The sequence below is a fragment of the Phalaenopsis equestris genome, unplaced genomic scaffold, assembly GCF_001263595.1.
Source record: "Phalaenopsis equestris unplaced genomic scaffold, ASM126359v1 Scaffold000107, whole genome shotgun sequence".
Classification (NCBI taxonomy): Eukaryota; Viridiplantae; Streptophyta; class Magnoliopsida; order Asparagales; family Orchidaceae; genus Phalaenopsis; species Phalaenopsis equestris.
The window spans coordinates 3,351,081-3,373,609 of record NW_018164549.1 but is presented as its reverse complement, the minus strand read 5'-3'; the positions used below and the strand labels follow the sequence as shown (position 1 = coordinate 3,373,609).

Genomic DNA, 22,529 nt, shown 5'->3' with positions numbered 1-22,529 from the left:
GACGCTCTTGTAGGAAGTCAATCTCGAGCGATTCGTTTACGATAGAGAAGAGAAGCCGAAGGCTTGCAAAGGAGGAGAGTCATACTAGCGTAGAAACCAAAGCCCTAGCAAGCCTCATTATTTCTTGTTTGAGCGATGATGGAGAAGAAGGGAAGAGGAACGACTCTGCGCGAAGGTTCAAGCGGAAGAGAAGGATTCAAATGTGAACCCTAATCAAGTGGCGTGCGTGAAGCAGGAGGATCGACCAACATCGAAGAAGAAGGAAGGGTTTCAGTGAGGGTGACTTTGTGTGCGGAGCAGGGAGAGGTCCCCGCTTGTGGGAGGTTCGATAGCTTCTAGTGTGAAGGAAAGGAGAAATGAAAAGCAAATTGATAAGTGAGTTTTATTGTTAGGTTAAATAATAAATTGAATTGTATTTAAATTATTTTATGATATTTAGTGAATTAATAAACAATTCTTCAATTTAACATTTGTCAATTATTAATAGTGAGTTCTATTAATTAATTATAGATATCAAGAAATCTAGAAAATTTTGCTCTGTAAGACTTGCAGTTCTGAATTGTGGAATTTTTAAATAGAAGAAAGAAATGTATGTTTAATGTTTTATTTGTTTTCAAAATAATTAGTAGGATAATTGTACATAATAAATATCAATATTAGGTTATATATCGCCAAAGATTGAAGAACGTCTGTTTCAAAGGATTTAAAATTGAGGAGAGTTGTCACATCAATTAAGATGAGTAATTATTTTCTTATTGGCATTAAATTAATGATTTATGTAAAAGTTGTATTTCAAATCGATCAAAATAAACTTGCAATATGATTTTAAAAATAAATGTTTCATTCCTGTTTTACATTTTGAATGTTTGAAAGATATCTTACAAATGTGAGAAAAATAATTGACACATGAAAACATATTTAAATGATTTTAAATTGATATAAAACGATAAATAAATGCTTAAGTCAATCAAAATCCACCCCCAGATGGTACTGATAGGGGATATGATGTATTCGTGTACGATAAAAGAAATGCAAATGGTAAAAATGTACATTCAGGTGTAAATATTTTAGTGTACAATTACATATTTGATGATACATTTGGATATGACGGTGATCCTGATACGACAACTTAAAAGTTGGGCAAATATTAAAAGGTAAATAGTTAAATTGAAATAAGAAAGTTTAATTTAAATTGAAAACTTACAGTTTGATAAATTAATAGACTGCATTTCTTTTGATCATTCATACATAGAATTCACATATTAGTTTATTCTAATTGCTCACCAAGTCGTGTAAACTTAATGTCAAATTTAATTGTTTTATTTAGGAAAAACTGTAGATTCGTATGCCTGACAGAAGTGATTTAGTTTAGAGGTGGAAGACTACTGCAGATTGGTATTTTTTTATGATGTGATTGATTTTCTTTTTGTACTATTTACTTACGTATAGAGATAGTGTTATGTGTGGATTGAGATGTTCTACTTCGACTATATTATTATTTCTAGATGATTTAAATTTTAATTTAGTGTATTTTGTGGTTTCTTAGTGATTATTTCATAAATTGGAAGTTATGAAATTCTATGAAATATAAATGAATGTTAATACCATCTGACTGCAGTTTTTGACTTAGTTAATGCGAAGCTATCAGACCGGATCGTGAGAAGAGTGGTATCAGAAAAATTATATTAAATCATGATAAAAAAGAACTAGTAGATTGATTAAATTAATTCATAAATAATATTAATGAGGGATTAAATATTGCCTAATTATATTTATTCTTATGTTGTTTCAGAAATATGAAAATAAAGGGAAAGAAGTTATATAGACGACATGGTAGAAATTGACACTTGTTCATAAATTACTTCGAATGCATATACTTCTGTTGAGAGGATAATTGTATTAACTCAATGATTAAGAATCCTTAGACTCAGACCAGTTCTGGTGGGGGGAAACCAGATAAATAAGTATTTGAAGTTATTTCAGGATATGAGACCACCCTTTTTTTCTGGATGAGGGGGTTTAGTAATGCTGAAAATTAGGTGCTGAGAGTGGAAAAGATTTTAGATGAGTCGTCTTGTCCTCCGAGAAAAGAGTTACACTGGCCAGTTTTGCCTTGGAAGGAGAAGCAAAGAGATGACAACGATTTCAGTTGCAAGAGAAATTTAGAGGTAGAGACAACTACTTGGTGCAATGGAATGAATATGTGGCAATTTTTAGTGACTGGTTTGTACCACTGCCAGTCATGAAACATTTGGATAAATTTATCCTGTTGATACAAGATGATCGTTTGATAATGCAGTACGGTCAAAATTTACTATGCTTTCAAGGCATGTTCCCCAATTGATTCCAAATGTAGAGTAGAAGTGCCACAAGTTTTTGTTTGGGCTATAGGATATGATTAGACAATCACCGATTCTTCTTGGGATCGATGATTATTCTATTTTAGTGGAGAGGGCCAGGAGTATTAAGCTAGATTTAGAAACTATCCAGAGGAGGGACTTTTAAAATAGAAGAAATTCAGAGGGATTCAGATTTTCTCTTGGTTCTCAGGGCAGACAATCCTTCCAATAAGGAGATGCCAACGTTAAGAATGCTAGCTTAACAGTGTTGGCAGTCAGATTGAAGCCAAGAAGTGTGATAAGTGTGGGAGGGCTCACAAAGATGAGTGTTTTTCTGGATCAAACACTTATTTTTGGTGACACCAACCAGGAGATATGGCGCGTAATTGCTCTAGATTGGGATAGAAAGCTTGGACCGATTCTAGGGGATGTGTTGCACCATCTCAAAGAAGCTTTGGCAGTTGATGGCATCTGAATCTTCAGAAATTGTGTTAAATATTATCCAAACTAAGTAGAATTCCCAGCTTAGAGCTTATGCATTTTAGTAGTTGGAAGCTAAGGACTTCGTTGAAGTTGTCACCTATATGATTTACATTTAAGAATTTTTAGCCAAATGAACCTTTAATCATCATAGAATTCATGTCATGCATTCATAACACAATGTAAGAACTTAAATATATTAATAAGTTAACTCTAAATGCTCAATGCAATGATTTTAATGATTGATATCATATATCTTTAGAATAGACCAATAAGAATATTATTTGATTCAAGAACATTACATTCTTTTATAGCCGAAGTATTTATTAAAGTGATGCAATTGAACAACAACTTAATTATTGTGATATTATATGCTAAAATTCCAAACTATAGTTCTATGGAAGCTAATCAATATGTGAGGTAAAACTAATGATTGATGGAAAGGATTTTGATGTGCAACTTATTGATTTTCCCTTGGTGAAATTTGAGGTGATTTTAGGCATGGATTGTTTGTTTAAAAATTTCATCACAATTGATTAAAATAAAAGGTTAACATCCATGATAATTACTTGTTTGAGAGCTTTCAAATTGTTGAGTCGTGGAAATTAAGGTTTTCTTGCTCAGGTGACAAATATCTCTAAGTCTTTGAGTGATTTTTTTGCAGTAAGAGAATATTGAAAAGTTTTTCTTGATCATTTACGAGGGCTACCACCAGTGCGAAAGATTGATTTTACTATTGAGCTCTTACCAAATTTTGAGACTGCATCTAAGGCACCCCACAAATTGACAGTTATGGAATTGTAGGAGTTTAAGGGTCAATTGCAGGAGTTACTAGATAAGAGTTCATCATACCCAACACTTTACCTTGGAAAGCTCTGGTATTATTCGTGAAAGAGGGATGAGGGCTTTAGAATGTGCATTGACTACAAGGAGTTGAAAAAGCTTACAATTATACTTAAATATTTACTGTCGAAATTTGATGAATTGTTTGATCAATTAGAAGGGGGCTTCTGTATTTTTCAAGATTATCTAATGTCAGACAATCAGTACATGCAGATTAAAGAGGAAGACACAATGAAGACAATTTTCAAAATTAGATATGGATATTATGAATTTGTGGTGATGCCATTTGGACTGATCGATGCTCCAATATTTTGTATGGATTTGATGAAAAGGATGTTCAGACAGTTTTTGAATACTGTTGTGATTGCCTTAATAGACTATATCTTAGTGTATTTTTGTGTGAAGTCAATCGTACAGATCATTTACATGCTTTCTGCAGGTTTTGAAGGAGAATACACTATATGCCAAGATTTTTAATTGTGAATTTTGGCTTAAAAGTGTAATTTTTTTTGCGCATATTATTAGTGGAGATGACATATCGGTGGATCAAAATAAGATCAAGACGATTGCAAGACTACTACTGTTACTAAGATCAAAAGTTTTCTAGGTCTAACTAGTTATTACAGGAGATTTGTATAGGAGTTTTCACAGATTGTTATGCCATTATCCTGATTGACTCAGAAGACAGTGAAGTTTAATGGGACTGATCGTTGTGAAGAGGCTTTTTAAAAATTGAAGTCTTACTTGATAGCTGCTTTAGTGTTGGCTATTCCTTCAGGTCAAATGTGTTTCAAATTTTCAATGAAGCATCTTTAAAGGGTTTGGGTTGTGTTCTTATGCAACATGGAAAAACCATTGCCTATAGTTTAAGGTAATTAAAGAATCGCAAAAGAAATTATCTCACACATGATTTGGAGCTTGTAGCGGTTTTGTTTGCATTTAAGATATGAAGACATTATTCGTATGAAGCATGTGAGATATTTATAGATCACCAGAGTTTACAGTTTTTTTTACTCAGAAAGGATTGAATCTAATATCAGAGGCAGAGGAGATGGTTAGAGTTTATTAAAGTATCATCCAGGGAAGACAAATGTGGTGACAGATGCATTGAGTAGGAAGACTTCAGGTAATTTGAATTGTTTATTAACTTAGCAGGAGAAGTTCCTTAAATATTTGGAGATGTTAAAGCTATATGTAATTAATTATAGTGATGATAATATGGTTCAATTGAATCAGTTAACTCTGCAATCCACTTTGAAAGACAAAATTAAAGATTCATTAGCAAGAGATAACAATGTTTAGAAAATCCCGGAGCAGGTTAAGACAAGCAGCTTGGAGAAGTACATGTTAGATAAGGATGACTTATTGAAATATAAAGGCAAAATTTATGTTCGAAATGTTAATAATATTCGACGAAGAATTCTATAGGAAGCACATTTTTCTGACTATACTATTTACCTAGAGAGTAATAAAATATATTAGGATCTCAAGGAAAAATTACATGGTCAGAATTGAAGAGGAGAGTGTCAGAATTTGTGGCTAAGTGTCCTAAATGCTAATTAGTCAAGGCAAGACATCAACATCCTAGAGGTCAGTTACAACCTTTACCTATTCTAAAGTGGAAATGGGAAAGGATTGCTACGAACTTTGTGAAGTCGTGACAGAGTCCTAATGCTATTTGTGTAATTATTGTTAGATTGACTAAGTCTGCTCTTTTCTTACCTATTAGACAAATAGATCCAATTGAAAGATTAGCTAAATTATGTGGATCAAATTGTGAGATTGCATGGAGTGTCAAATTTTATTGTCTCTGACAGAGATGACATATTTACTTCCAGATTGTGAAAGAATATTTAGGAAGCTTTGGGTACCATATCGACCAGGCCGATGGCCAATCAAAATTGACCATTCAGATTTTTGAGGATTATAAATGAGAGAAATAATTAACATATGAAATTTTGTTTAAATGATTTAAAATTGATACGAAATGATAAATAAATGCTTAAGTCAATTAGAATTCACCATCAGATGGTACTGACATAGGGTGTGATGTGCCCGTGCATGATAAAAGAAATAGTAAAGGCTTACCTTTGGTGAACTTTTTGTGGGTACTTATGGAGACAATTTTGAGAATTCATTCAAGAATGACGGTGATTCTGATATGACATCTTAAAAGTAAGACAAATATTAAGATGGTAAATATGTAAATTGAAAACAAGAAGGGTAAATTTAAATTGAGTGCTTACAGTTTGATAAATTAATGAACTACATTTTCTTTTTTCATTCATACATAACATTTGCATATTAATTTAATGCATAATAAGATTGTAATTGCTCACTAAGTCATGTAAATTTACTGTTGAATTTAATTTTTTTTTCAAAAAAAACTATTTATTGATATGTATGGCAGGAGATATTTAGTTTACAGAAAGAAGACAACAACTGATAGATATTATATTATGATGTGACTGTAGTTTTCTTTTTGTTTATTTCTATATAGAGATATTGTTGTGCGTGGATTGATATGTTTTACCTACAGACTATGTTGTTTCTGGTTGATTTAAATTTTCATTTATTGTATTTTGTAGTTTCTTAGTGACTCTTTTATAAATTGAAAGTTATGAAATTCTGTGGAATATAAATGAAGTGTTAATACCGTCTGGCCGCGGTTATCAATTTAGTTATTGTTAAGCTATCAGTCTGGGTCGTGATAGTAAGTTATATTTTTCTTCCTCAAGTCATGTCCCAAATTACATCACAACCTTCTTTTGGTTCAATAGCTTGCATCTTATAAGTCTTATTAACTGTACTTTACTAAATTTGGCTATGTAATCATGGACAATAGAAACAAAATAATATTACTTCAATGACCAGACCATAATGGACTCTATCCCATTCCATCCGTAACCAGTGCATCCACAACACTGTTCAATTTCTGCAACGAATGTCCGGCATCATCTACTTGGTCATCCCCAAAATTCAACTCTGCAAACAATTGCTTGCAGAAATCCATTACTTCGCATCAACTTACTAAAGATTACTGCAGTTCACGTAATATTGAAAAAGGTTATAAACTACATTTCATCCCCTTCACTTCATGTAATTCTAAAATTTTAGCTATAGTAAATTCAGATGTATAAGTTATAGCTCCAATTATTTATAATGAAGGATATCACAACTATATTTCAAGTCTGTTTGAGGCAGCTGTTGATTATTTATAATCTGCTGATAAGCCGATTATTATGAGAATCTATTAATCTGCAGATTATCAGAATAAGCTGGCTTGCTGTTTGAGTCAGCTTATTCAGAACAGCTCACCAGATTATCAGAATAAGTTGTCTTGCTGTTTGAGGCAGCTTATTCAGAACAACTTACTGGGAGCTTTTGTTAGATAAATGACCATTCTGCCCCTATTTGGTTAAGTTGTTTGCAGCAGAACTGAAATGAGAACAGAAGTATATAATACAAAACTCAGAAATCATCACAAGATCAGTTCAAAAGATAATATATAGTACTCGCATTCTCGTGAGTATTAGAAGAAAAAAAACAATTGTCAGATCCTGAAAAAAAACAACAGAAAGACATACAAATGAAAATAAACCTATAGTGTACGAAATAAATAAGACTTGGTGGATCAGCTGCCATAGATAGCATCATAGAGTGTTTGACTCCCTCAAAGCAGTCATCTCAGCCACACCCTCAGCGTCATGAACCCCAAATTCGTTAGAGCCAATCTCATCCTCATGGACTGAAGACCCAACCACAAATGCTGATGGTTCTTCAAAGACATTCAGTTCATCGTTACCAGCCATACTAAAGTCCGCAGCTGAACGTGAAGGATATTGTCAGATGAAATTATGAAGTATAATTATTGCCACCACAATATGCATATGCTTTTGAATGGATACGACGACATATCACGTAAGATAACCAATTTCTTCTTTCAAACCCCAAACGTTCTTTCAATTACTTCGCGTAAAGAGGAGTGACATTTGTTAAACATTTCTTTCCTGCCACGGATGGTGATGACGGATGGTGTCACTTGCTCGCTCAAAATCAGGAATATGGTATCTAGTGTCTGGATGTGGCTTCAGGTAGCCCCTCTGCATAGGATATCCAACATCAACCAAATAGTATTTCCTTGTTATAGAATACACTGTTAATGACAAATAATACATATAACTAGTACGTTTACAAATCAAATCATACTTAAAAGCGGGTGAGGAAAACACTGTGATCCATTCCTAGTTGCATAGGAGAAAATCCGACTGTCATGTGCACTCCTTTCCCATCCTGCCATGACAAAAATGAAACACATGTTAAAGTCACATACCGCCATGACATTTTGAGTAGTTAAACCACTATGACCAATGTGCGCCACTTTGTTCTAGCTGGGTTGTCGGGCATCAATTTGAGTATCGTCAATTGCACATATGCAGTTCTGTTTTTTAACGTTAGAAAAAAACAGAATTTCGGAAGTAAAGTAAAGAAACCAATAGTTACCTTGAAATAGGACATGTAACAGGGATCGTTGGCAGTTTCCCCTTTAGCAAATGATGGATCCTCTGGTTTAACGATTTGAGCAGCCAAGCTAACAAGTTCCTGTATGCCTTTGGAGAAGTAACGTCTTATTGTTTTTGATAAATGCTGAAATCTCTCCATAACACCTTTAATAGATTCATTCTATGACAAAATGTGTATTATTATAGCCAACACCTCCCTTCTCGTCGTTCTAGAGGAACCTTGGAGGCCATGATTCAGAGATAACTCGTTCAGGAGATCCATAAAAATAAACACACTCATTCGAAAAATGTTGCTGAATTTTATTGGATATCCAGAAAACATTTCACCTACCCATTTATCCACAATAAAACTTGACGTCATACGTGGTATGCGAACACTGCTGGTTTGGTAATACTCCAACAACATTATTGCAATAGCTGCAGCCCATGCTATGCTTTTACGGCATTCCCGCTACGGAACCATCCTAAATTCAAAAAATGTCAGTTATTTCAGCAATTGTTAATACATGGTAGGATCGAGAAATAAACAAGGAAAACATGAAACACTTAAAATAAAAATGTACACTAAAAAAAGATATTAAAAAAAATACATACAAAGAGTAACATATTAAAGAGCAACATGAAGTGCACTAAAAATAAGATCCATATAAAGAACAATATATTAAAATTACCCATTTAGAAGATAATTTTATCACAATCCTTTAGAAGAGCACAAATGATAGAAATCAACTTGCTTGGAACTACACCTCTGAAATAAAGATGCGGAAAAATCGGAGTAACCCTCAAGCCACAAATCTAAGTTAGGATATACCCAAAAACCTTTCATTTATATATCACACCAAAAGTTAAAAAAAAAATATTGCTTGCATCTCAACCTCCCAAAAAAACTAACAGAAAAGGCATGCATTACGAATCATAAAGGAAAATTGAAATGCTAGGGCTCGCGGGAAGGAAGGAGAGGGATATCGGGTATACCTTGCGCCGATCTCAGTGAAGGAGAGGCTTGGCGAGCCGAGGGAGATCTGCCAGGCGATGCGTGTGATTCTCTTGGAAAGGGCGCCGATCTCTTGGGCGAGCAGAGGAGATCGATTCTCTAAGGGCGAGGGCGTGGGAGCGAGGGCGTGTGAGCGAGGCGAGGGGGCGAGGGAGAGAGGCGAGGCGGCGAGGGAGCGAGGCGAGGCGGCGAGGGAGATAGGCAAAGGGGCAACACAAGGATTCTTTCCTAATCGCAAAATTCATACGCGAGACGCAGGGGGAGTCTGGCTTGAGAAACCATGAAGAAAATCACGATAAAAAAACTCCGCGTCACAAAAAATTTAGACTGATCGCGATATTTAAACGGGGAGGTGGCGTTTTGAAAACGCTGCCACACGCTATAAGCTGCCCCAAACGGGCACTTCATTGATTGACTACTTTTCTCAGTATTGTTTGTTGTTTCCAATGAGTAAAAATTTGAAATGCCGCAAATATTTCAAATGTTTCAAATGATGGTGGAAAGACAATTTCAAACCAAAATCAAAATCATACGTACTAACAATGGTATTGAATACAACTATAAAAAATTTTAGGCCTATCTTATTAATCATGGGATAGGCATCAGTTTAGTTGTCTTTATACACCGGAGCAAAATGATATCACTGAATGTAAAAAAGCATATTATGGAAATCTCAAGACAGTTCTTTGGGCTAATATCCGGTTAATTTGCTTCCATTTAGTAACACAAGCAACAAAGCTTCTTTTCAGATTCTGCATAAAAGGCTGCCTTCATACAGTCATCCTAAAATCTTTGGTGCTTATGCTATCATGGTTTACAACCATAAGGAAAAAATAAACTTGATCCTAGATCTGTTCTATTTGTTTTCATAGGTTATGCTCCTAATCATAAAGGCTACAAATGCTTGAATTCTGTCACATGAAAGATATATATTCCTCGATATTTAAAGTTTATAGTCTGTGTTTTCATTTCATCATAATAGCTCGGATTCAGCTATACATACAAAATTCTAATGAATCAATATTTCATCCTCCAACACTCACTTTGGTTCCAGCCTCTGTTACCTCTGTTACCGCAGCAAAATTCAGCAACACCTCAGTCTTAAGTAGAAAATGCGATGCAAGCACACAATTCATTACATCATCACAAACCATACAAGAACCGTTTTTTATCAGCTCTTCATCAACTATTGAAACAATATTACCCCACTATGAAATTTTTTGGCAACCACAATTGAAACATCCAATTGTTATTAGATTCCAATCACCGAAGCCGAAGCCGAAGCTCAGACAAATTTTAAATTTGATCCATGACAGTGATTCAACCAACTCTGAACCTAGCTGTTATTCTAATGCTGTAAAACAAATTCAGTGGAGACGAGCAATATCAGAACTGATGCATGCGCTTCTTACTCAAGGTACCTGGACACTTGTTTCCTCTCCCAATAATCAACATATACTTGGGTGTAGGTGGACCTAGAAACTGAAATGTCATGTTCATCGTTCTATTGTGAGATGCAAAGCTTGATTAGTTGCACAAGGTCATACGTAGTAATATAGAATAGATTATTATCAAATGTTTAGTCTGACAACAAAATTTCCAACTATAAGAACTCCTCTTGCAGTCCCTACCAATAGAAACTGGACTATCACTCAACTTGATGTCTCCAATGCATTTCTACATGCTAATCTATGTTGATGACATACTAATTATAGGCAAACATCAGCCCTAAATTTATCACATAACCACTCAACTACAAGTTAGCTTTAAGCTCAAGATATTGGTTCCGGTGTCAACATTTATGGGAATGCAAATCACGAAGAGTGAGACAGGTCTCCATCTCACACAAACAAGCTATGCCAAGGAACTAGTGCAATGTGCGGGCATGATAAGTTGCAAACATGTAAACAATCCTTCTCCTACCAAATCAAGACTCAACAATGAAAGTCTCCACTTGTATTCCAATGCCGAGCTTTACCGCCGTCTAGTTGGTTCATTACAATATCTTACCAACACATGATCTGATATCTCCTTCTCGGTAAACCAATTTTATCAACATCTGCATCAACCTCTCATTATTCATTTTATGTATCTAAACGTCTTCTAAGATACTTGAGTGGCACTCTTACACATGGTATCACAACATATGAGGATGAACCTGTGCTACAAACTTACTCAGACTCGGATTGGGCGTCAGACCATATGGGCAAAAGATCTTTATCAGGTTATTGTTCTATTCTTCGTCGCACTCTGATTCCTTGGCATGTCAAGAAGCAGCCAACAGTGGTGAGGTCTTTTACTGAAGCGGAGTACATAGCACTTGCTAATGTCACTGCTGATATAATATGGCTCGGAAATTTGCTTGCTGTTTTTCGCATCTTTCAGACAAAAACTATATTGTACTGTGACAAATTATCAACATTAGCTCTAACTAATAATCTAATATTTCATGCAAGAAGTAAATACATTGAAGTCAGATTATCACTTCATTAGAGGTTGCATTCAACAAAAGCAAATCAGACTTCACCACATTCACATGGAAGAGCAGCTCGCAGACATATTTACCAAGTGACTTTCAGCCACTCCTTTTCATAGTCTACAAGACAAGTTGCTAATCAAACCATGCCCATCAACTTGCGGGGAGGTAATAACAGCAGTGGATCAGAATAATTCAAAGCATAACTCCTACCTAAATCCAGTGCAGAACAACCCAAGAAATTAATTCAAGAAAATACTTTGCTGTAAAATAACCATATTCTAACCATATTCTGTTACAAGTTTACAAGTGTGTGTGTGTGTGTGTATATGCATATGAAGTGGATAGATGAGTAATGTAATGTCATTCAGAAAATATATCTGAATTACAGAAAATAACTTCTACTCTCTTTCGAAAAACTCCACTACTTACAGGTCATGAGTTTCTTCACTTTAACTATGCTGTTTTCTATGTTTTTTAAAATCATGTCTATTGTTACCTCAATTTTTACTGCATTTTATATTTATAGATCAACACATCATATTTGATGTGAATTGTTTATTTTTATCCCTGCGCTATGTATTGCATTAATGTTTGATGTGCCTTAATAACCCTTATTGCAGTAATTTTTCTTTTGATTTGTTCAAGATTCATCATGGAATCCCAGTGTCTAGATTTCCTAGTGATCTACGAAATGGTCACCTTAGAGGCTGTTGCAATCTTCATGCCACACACCAGCTCGGGACAACAGGACAAAATATTGTGGAGAATAACAGTATAATAAGTTCAATATCAGGTGCTGCTAATGATGCACCAAAACCAAAAAGAAAGAAGCTAAAAGGAAAAAGAGCTGTTGTGAGGTGGCTGAAATTCTTCAGGTGGAAAAAGAAAAAGGAGTATGAAAGAATGACACCAGAGGAGAAGATTTTATTCAAATTGAGGAAGGTGATGACTCACGAGTTTATGTTTTCTTGCTCACTAATAAGTTAAGAATTTTTTAAAAATTGAAGAGGAAACTTTTTCAAAATTAAAGAGGAAATTTTACATACGTGGCACACAATTCATTTGGATTTACATCTAAACTTCAATATTTACATACATAGCACTTTGGTGCATTAAACTTTTTGCATAAAAGATATAGTGCTATTTTTGATGTGATATTAAAGATTTTGAGTGCTGCTATGTGTGCAAATATGAAAGTTTAGGTGTGAGATATGTAAATACATAAGAATTGTGTGCTATGTAGCTAAATGCCCCCAATTAAAGGATATTTGCACATGGCATTCAGTTCATTTGATTTTTTATGCATGTTCATTTTATTTATTTTTTTGCTACAAAAGGCTCGAAAAAAGGAGGAACGTCTTATTGAAGCCTTGAAAAAGGTTGAACCCAAAGATGACTCGGTTGCTATGCATGATCCTGAGGTACTTACACCGGAAGAACACTTCTACTTGCTTAAGTTGGGACAAAAATGCAAAAATTATGTCCCGGTTGGAAGACGAGGGATTTTTCAAGGAGTTATTCTTAACATGCATTTACATTGGAAGAAACATCAGACTTTGAAGGTTATAGTAAAAACTTTTACTCCAGAGGAGGTCCAAGAAATTGCAGCTGAGCTAGCTAGATTGAGTGGAGGAATCGTGCTTGAGATCAGTGAGGATAGTACAATAATAATGTATAGAGGAAAGAACTATTCACAGCCTCCAACAGAGATAATGTCACCGAAGATTACTTTGACGAGGAAAAAGGTAAGATTTTTTTTTCTCTCTGTTGTTACTAACAGGGTTTGAAAATATTGTCGTTCAATTTTAAAGTTACATTCCCATCATAAAATCTCCTCTGCAAAACTTAGACAATAGTTGAAAGTACAAGTTGTAAAGTAGCTGAAAATATGATTTACACCTCTCTTTATGTCATATTCCACTAGATATTTGCAACTCTGTTGGGAAGTTGGTCTTGGGTATGATATATCTGGTAATTAGAATTTGGATTCCATGATCTTGCTTTGCAAGTGCATAGGATTTAAATTGTCTGAAGGTTACTTGGCCCGATCAAATTCAAATTCTAATTAGGTCCAATTCAAAATTTGATCGGATTAGGGTTTCAACCAATTTTGACCAACTTAGTGATCTTTGGATTTGGTGTGGGTGGTGAGAGGTGGGTATGTAGCTATGTAGTTTGGGGTGTGCATTATTTGGTCAAAATAGGAAAATTGAGCATAAGCAAACAAGTTTAGTTGATTCATTTCGGTTTCAAAAATGTCTTTCTGTTTTTTATTGTTAAAATGTCAATATTCGGTTTTAATTTTCATTTTATCGGACAAATTGAAAAATAAAAAAATCAAAATTAAATGGAGGATTCATGAAATTAATTGATATTATACATGCAAGATTTGTAATTCTTGATGCTTGTTATTGAATTGCAACTAACAACTAATTATTTGTTTGCAAATTAAATTTCAGTTTGATTTTATCAAAATATTGATTGGTTCAGTTTATTTGATTTTGGATTTCGGTTGCAATTTGCTTAACCAATTTGAAATTCGATCCATCCAAATAGAGCTAATGCTTGCCCCCTACGTGTTTGCAGGGACGCTCAACGACATAAATGTTTGTGCTTTGTTTTGTAGTTTTATTAGGGAAAAAGAAGCGGATGGTGGATAGGATTTATAAAGAGAAAAAAGTACAGCTATTTTTATAGAGCATGTTAGTGGCACCTTTTAGGTTTTAAGTGGAGAAAACGTTTTGGTTGAACAAACCCAGTATTGCTTGAGAGTAATGGTGGAAACATCAATTAGTTGACAATAATGAAGCCACACTTAAAATGAAAGGGAGAAAAGGCGGCAAGGTTCGTTTTGAGATGAGGGTGATAGCCATCAAATGGCGAGCATTATACTGTTTAAGTGTAGTAATTAGTAAGTTGTGGGATGAGTTGGTTCTTTTGGCAGGTTTTAGAATGGTAATTTTTTATTAGGACGATTGAGTCAAATTCAAACTTTCTTTTATAAGCACTTGCGTATTTGCATATCTACAGAAATAATTTCATGTAGCAGAAGAGAATAAAAAGGTTTATTATTATATCAATTTTAGATATTTGGTATTATGTAATATATTTATTATGGAAAATACTAAGTATTAGGTTTGTATATTAGGTAACCTAATTAGAGGAGGTTTAATTTCAGATCCTTTCTATATTAGGTATATTCCTAATCTATAGAGAAAAGAGTGTTTATATATGTGTAAGATAAGATTGCAATTGGGAATAAGAGAAGATTGTAGTATTTTCTTATTACATGATATCAGAGCCAACTTAATCGAGTTGTTCGTCTTTGTCGTTGTCTGTGTCTAGTGACGTCTTCATCTCCTTTTCATTTCGTCGACGACTTCATGTGCTTCATGCGAGTAGGCTGATGACCATGATTGCTTCGTATGACGACATTGTTTGCTTCTTGCGAGTAGGCCGATGACTTTGACTTCTTCCTACGAAGGCTTCATCTGCTTCCTGTGAGTCTTTCTCCGCTTCCTCCGAGTAGGTCGACGCCTTTTGATTGCTTCGTACAAAGGTAATTTCTGCTTCCAGTGAATTTTCCTCTGCTTCAAACAATGCCTTCTGAATCGACTTCGCCTTCGATTTTGTCTGCATTTTGTTGACCTCACTTTTGAATTTGAAATAAAACATACAAAATAGAAATCAAATGTAATTAACTTTAATCCAACTTTAAAGTTCGTTCCAAATTATGTAATTATCATTTTTATGTTCCGAAATTATCATTTCCTCTATGGATCGTTCTAGTGCTTGGCTATTAGTTGCTTTTGGGTCATGACAAGCTTTCATGCATAAGAATTTGTTCCATATAAATTTTTTCATTGGAGCATTGTTTTATAAAATGGACTCCGCGAATACGTATGGATTGTTGAAATTTTTAAATCAGTCCCTTCGCGCCTAAATCAGACTTTGTTTTGGGGCTCATTTTGCTCACTATAAATTGGACGATGATTAGGATAATTTGGACGATAATCATGATTTTGCCCTCAAAACATACCTAAATCAATTTTAAATTCAAAATATGATCAAATTGAGTTGAGAACATCAAGATTGACCTATTTGGACCTCATCCGGGCTCTTGTCAAAAATGTCAAATTTTTTTTTCGTGTGGGACCCATGCCTTGACTTCAATTTGCTTGTCTTGGAAGCAACATAAGCCAAAATTAACTCTGCCTTTGAATTTCTTCCGAGCAGATCAAAATCATCATTTTTTGGCAGGGCCCGCACGTGCCCTTGACCGACGTGTCCACACCGGTTTTGGCGTGGCTACGCCGCCCCCCAACCTCCGATGGCGTAACCACACCTCTTGGAGGCGTGACCATGCCTTTGGACGTCTTGTTCAGGTTCAGTGACCAAAGACACGTCGTTTCACCGCCGGTGATTCATGGGCTCTCCATTGGTGATCCATGGCACCTCCAACTGGCCTTCATTCATCCGAACGTCGATCTTTTCTACTGCCTATTTATGGTGGACCCTCTCCACACTCTCCTACTATTGACTTTGTCCCTCACCTTCCCTGTTCTCCTCCTTTTGCTCGGTGCTCAGTTTCCTCTGGTCTGCATCCTCCTCCAGTCGGCTTCCTTCAACCGTGGTTGGCCTCTTCTTCTTCCTTAGTCTAGCTTCAACTCACACTCACAATAAGTCTCCGTTCCCCTCTCTACCTAACTCGTTTTTCATTCTTCTTCTTCCATCTCTTATCACGGTCTTACTCTCTTCATTTCTTCTTCTTGTATTTATTTCCCATGTGACTATCATCCATGTAAGTCAAATTCCATCTTATGCTCAAAACCTAACCCAAAACCTAACCTTTCCTAACTCGAACCCTAACCTAAACTAAACTCGAACACTAACTTAAACTAAACCCAAATTATAACCTAACCAAACCCAAATCCCAACCTAACCCAAACCCAATCCCCAACCCAAACTCAACCCAAAACCCAACCTAACCCAACCCAAACACCAACCTTAACCAAACTCTACCCTAACCCAAACCCTAATCTAACCTACCTAACCCAAATATAACTCAAACTTAACCCAAACCTTGCTTAGTTCCATTCCAATTTGACCTAACAACTCTAAAACAAGACATTTTGAAGTTCAATACTTAAATCAAGCATTTTTCACACTTAAAGCAAACATTTTAAACAAATTAAACACTCAAATCTAAATGAAATAAAATCATAAAATATTTAATAAATAAAATGTTTAAGACATTTAAACTAAGCATCTTAAGATAATTGAAACAAAACCAAATAAATAAATAATAACTTAATAAGATAAGACTTGAAATAACTTAAGAAGACTTAAATAACTTAAATATTTTCCTTTAAAAAAAAATTAATCACATTAGATTGCAGATGACATTTAAACATTATTCTCACACTAAACACTGAATAATGAACTTAAAGATAAAACTAAATGGAGGATATCAACCTAGAAAATCAATTACAAAAAACATTAAACTTAGAAGAAATGTGTTGATATGACTTATATTCAAGTCATTAAAGATATGTATACTAGAGTTGTTACTTGTGTTCAAACCGAAGGAGGATTGACAAAATATTTTCCTATTTCTGTTGGTTTACATCAGGGATCGACTTTAAGCCCATATCTTTTTGCTTTAGTTATGGATGGTCTTACTGAACATCTACAAGAGGATGTACCTTGGTGTATGCTTTTTGCTGATGATATTCTTCTCGTGGATAAAACGAGAGAAAAAGCCCAGGAAAAACTTGAATTATGGAGGTCTACATTGGAGTCTAAAGGCCTTCTTTTAAGTAGAACTAAAACTGAATACATGTAATGTAATTTTAGTAGTAATAGCTCTAGTGACAGAAGTGTGACTTTGGGTGATCAAATTATTAAAAGGTGTGAACGATTTAGATATCTTGGGTCCGTTGTCCAAAGCGATGGTGATATAGATGGGGATGTTAATAGTAGAATTCAAGTTGGTTGGTTGAAGTGGAGGAATGCTTCGGGCCTTTTGTGTGATAGAAAAGTACCGCTAAGACTGAAAGGAAAATTTTATAAGATGGTGGTGAGACCTGCAATGCTCTATGGCGCTGAATGTTGGCCTTTAAAAGAGAAGCATAATAATAAGTTAAGTGTTGCCGAGATGAGAATGATTAGGTGGATGAGTGGCTTGACACTTAGAGACAAAATGCGGAATGAATATATTCGTGATAGGGTTGGTGTAGCTCCTGTGACTCAAAGAATGATAACCAGACCTAGGTAGATAACCAAACCTAGGTAGATCCATTATAAACCCTAGGTTAGTCAACTTAGAAATTAGAATCGAGGATCACATATACCCTAGGTTAGTCCAGTTTAGAAATCTAGGACTAGGATCTACAAAATAGATAGTTTTACCTATAAGATTATGTGTATGCCCTAAAATAAAGTAACTCATGGTTACTGATGAAGAAATCCCTAACCACCTCCTAAGAAGCTCTTTGCTTGTCATGGCCATGGAGGTAAGTGAAGACTTCTAGTCACAAGTTTGGTTATAAAGGCTCGGGACGATGGAAAATAATGGACATCTTGACCAGGGACATTATTCCCAATGTTTAGGTTAGTCTATTTATTTGGATTCTTGATAGAGTTTAGGTTTATCTCAATATTAAGGTTTCACTCCTATTTAGAAGTCCTATTTTCCCATTTCTATCCCTTAGTTTAGGAATGCCTTCGAACTCAACTAGTTCATAACCAATCTTTTAAATCAAACCAATGTCAAACCTCCAAACTTGAACTCCTAATCATTGTCTTCCAACCAACTTGTTCAACCCCCTTTTGATTTTATCATAACCTCAATGTTAAGTCCTCTGGGCAAACCTTCCTATCTTGATAGTCAAATCACTTTGGCTGGGCTTTTCGATGACCATCATCGTCATTAGATTGTAAGTCCCATCCTTTGAGGTTATTTCTCCCAAAATTTTGTACTTGGATCTCTCCAATACTTTTGGAATCCCAACTTTGAAAGTCCAACCACACAATCTGAATAACATAAGTGGTTATTTTAATCAAGATTCTTCTCTGGAATTATTAGCTTTAGAGATGTCATCAAATATGCAAGTTTGCCCTTGTAAGGATTCCAAACCTTAGAATACGTAAACCCATAAGTCTTAACAAATTTTCATAATCTGAATAATTAGGTTCATTTCTAAGGTAATATTTCTTCTCCTTAAGGAGATATATTATTCTTTAAAGGTCTTATCCAATCATTTAGATAGAAAATCTTCCAAGATTTATGGTGGACACATCAAAGAACAACCAACAAAATTTTCCACCACCTCTACTTCATCCTATCTGCGTTGATGAAAGTAGGGAGCCGACTAAGCTGATGTGCTCTACTTGGCCTGCGCCGTTGTTTATTGTGCTCTATTTGGTCGCGGTGTTCTGCTCGGTCTGCGCCTACTTCCTCAATTTTTTTTTTCGAGATCGATTTTTTATTTGGAGATTGTTCAACAGTGGGTAAGGGAGTTATTTTACCTCTGCTTTGACAGTTTGCTCTTCAGTACTTAATGACATCAATTATGGCTGGTGAACACAAATATCTTGTGATGTGTTTGATTTCATCAGTTGCTAAGATTATAGATGAAAAGTTGAATAACATCAACTATTTTATTGGAATAAAATTGTGAGACTATTTAAGGAGTATGTTTCAAGAGAGTCATCTCATTGATAATTCTCTAGTTGAGACTGAGTATAATTATTCTGAGTGGATGCTTTGTTTTTGGTACAAATATGGAATTCTATCAAACCTGATCAGATCGTTTTACGTATTGTGACTGTGTTAAGGATGCAATGAAGTAATTGACATTTGTATTTTCTGGGAGAAAATATTTCTCGAATATTTGATGTATGTAAGGAATTCTATCGTGTTGAACAACATGATCAATCACTTAACATATTCATATGCACTTTAAATGTGTGTATGAAGAATTGAACACTCTATTGTTGTTTAGTGTCGATTTCCGGATTTGGTAGGCCAAAGAGAAAAAAATGGCTATCATGACTATTCTAGCTTGCCTCAACTCTCAATATGAGATTGTTAAACCGTATCTCTTATATGATTTTGGATGTACTATTGTGAGAGAGCCTATATTAGATTACTACATGCAATCCCGAGTTTGCAGGTCTCCTCTGTACAACAACTAAATGCTCTTGCTAGTCAAAAAAATACAGACATAAGAAAACTTTATTCTCAAAACAATTACAAAAGTGGAACTCTGAATTCTGAAAATTAAGGGTCAAAGGTAGTGTGCTATTGCTGTCATGAACCTGATCATACGAGAAAAACATGTCAAAAATTGCTCAAAAAGAACCAGAGGGGTTCTAAATCACAGTCAACTCACGTTGTCACTACTATTGAGGACTTTCTAAGTCAGACTCTTTCGATCTATGTAGATTAACATGCTAAGTTCATCAAATTTTAGGAAGCATCCAAAAAATCTCCATCTATCATTGCCTTTGATGAGTCATGTAACAATGATACTTTTCTTCTTTCATCTTCGATACAATGGATCATTGATTCTGGTACCGCAGATCACATGGTAGATAATCCAAAACTCTTTTCTACATTTCATAAACATCTATCTTCTGTCACTTTAGTGAATGGATTTACCTTTAATTTTCTTGGTTCTGACACCATCGATAATACACCCACATTGCCTCTAACATATGTTCTTAGTTTATGTTATTTTGCTTTCAATCTCATTTATGTTAATAGAATGACACAAGCTCTTAATTCTTCTATTTTTTCTTTCCTGGTCATTGTTGATTCTAGGATCTTCTAATAAAGAATATTGGTAAAGGAGAATCGGGGGGCATGATGAGGTACCTCAACCAGTTGCCTGTTATAGCACCTTATATTCTTTTGAGATTCATTGTCGTTCATACATTCATCCCCATCCATGGTGAAAACGTTGTACCCTCAGTTTCAATAGTTATCATCTTTAGATTGCGAGTTTTGTTACTTTGCTAAATACCATCGTTTGTATTCTATAACCCAGAGTTAATAATAGAATCATTCCTAATTTTGAGTTGGTTCATTCTGATGTGTGGAGAAGTTGTCCTATTTAATCTAATGGAATTCAATTGTTTTCACTTTTGTGGTTGTTTTTTCTTATATGACTTGGCTTTACTTTATGAAATCTCTTATTGAGGTACCGTCACATTTTAATCTTTTTGCGCCGAAAGTAAAACTTAATTCAATATTTCGGTTAAGATTCTGAGAAGTGATGATGTAATATAATGTTTTTCTGCACCCTTTCAAAAGTACATGACACAAAACATGATACTTAACCGATCATCCTCTGTCAATACTTCATCCCAAAATGGAGTTGCTGAAAAGAAAAATAAACATTTACTTGAGATGGCTAGAGCTCTTTTGTTTCGAAAGAGCATGTCTAAACAGTTCCGGGTTGATGCAATTTCTAGTGCATGTTTTTTTATTAATGGGATTTTTTCTACTGTCTTACAGAACCATACACCCTGCTAAGTTTTTTTTCCAGCTAATTTTACATTTTCTATTGAACCAAATATATTTTGGTGTACTTGTTTTTTTCGTGTACTATTCTGCAAGTGTCTAAACTTGACCCTAAGTCATTAAGGTGCCTTCTATGATGTTCTTGTCTGCAAAAAGGGTATCGATGTTTTTTTACCTCTCTTAAACAAATACATGATTTAAGCCCTTCGTGAACAAATCCTATTGTTTGGTGACTCATCCGTGTAAATAATCTCTAGATTCTGATGAGTTGTTAATGTATCACATCATTAGTTCAGATCTTGCTCCAATTTCATCTTCAATGACTCAACCTAAATCTTCTTCACTAATGTTTACTTGAGAAGACTTCGCTCCCTTTATCCTAGTCCTACATCGGTATTATCTTCCTCAATGGATGCTCCTTTCAGTGATCTTGAATTGCATATTGCTCTTTGAAGAGGTAAATGTCAACGCGCCTATCCCTTTTCCTCTTATGTTAATTATAATATGTTATCTTCCACTTCGTGCTCATTTGTTGCCTCTCTTGACTCTGTTAAGGTTCTAAGATCTATTAAGCAAGCCTTATCTGATTTGGGTGGAGGGCAGCGATACTCGATGAGATGAATGCCGTAATTGAAAATGGAACTTACGAACCAGTTGAACTACCTTATGACAAGAAGGCTGTTGGCTATAAGTGAGCCTTTGCAATTAAGTTTTGTTCTGATGGATCCGTAGCTTGTCTCAATGCTCGGTTGATGGCTAAGGGTTATGCTCAAACTTATGGGATCAATTACTTGCACGGGTTCTCTCTAATGAAAAATTGGCCCCTGCACCAGCTAGATGTGAATAATGATTTTCTGCATGGTGATCTGTTGGAAGAGGTATACATGGAGCAACTTCTAGGCTTTGATGCTCAGGGGGTAGTTTGGGAAAGTATGTCGTCTTCGGAAGTCCCTATATGAATTGGAGCAAAATCCTCGAGTATAGTTTGGAAAATTTAGTCATGCGGATGAAGGGTTTGGGATACATAAAAGTAGAAACAATCACGCTATATTTTATAAGTAATCCGCTTCAGGAATCATTCTATTTGTAGTTATGATGGATGACATTATTATTTCTAGAAGTGTAGGGAATCTTATCCTTGAAATAATTTCTTCAAAATCAGTTCAGTACTAAAGATTTGGGTTTTTTGAAGTACTTCTTGGAGATTGAGATATTAAGGAGTAAGAAGAGTATTTTTTTATCTCAATAGAAGTATGTTTTGGATTTGTTAATAGAAACAGGAAATTTAGGATCAAAACCTTTAAGTACTTTGATGGTTCCTAATCGACAACTTACCAAGGAT

General features: G+C 34.9%; 1 protein-coding gene across 2 annotated transcripts in view; it reads left to right on the top strand.

Annotated features, from left to right (window-relative positions):
* The window catches only part of LOC110020779 (uncharacterized CRM domain-containing protein At3g25440, chloroplastic), a 32,375-nt gene that overhangs the window by 3,772 nt on the left and 6,074 nt on the right, over positions 1-22,529 (top strand). For both annotated transcript variants that reach the window (XM_020718999.1, XM_020719000.1), the window contains exons 4-5: positions 12,279-12,600; positions 12,996-13,403. In XM_020718999.1, coding sequence (XP_020574658.1) covers positions 12,279-12,600; positions 12,996-13,403 — 730 coding nt within the window. The remainder of the gene's footprint in view (positions 1-12,278; positions 12,601-12,995; positions 13,404-22,529) is intronic.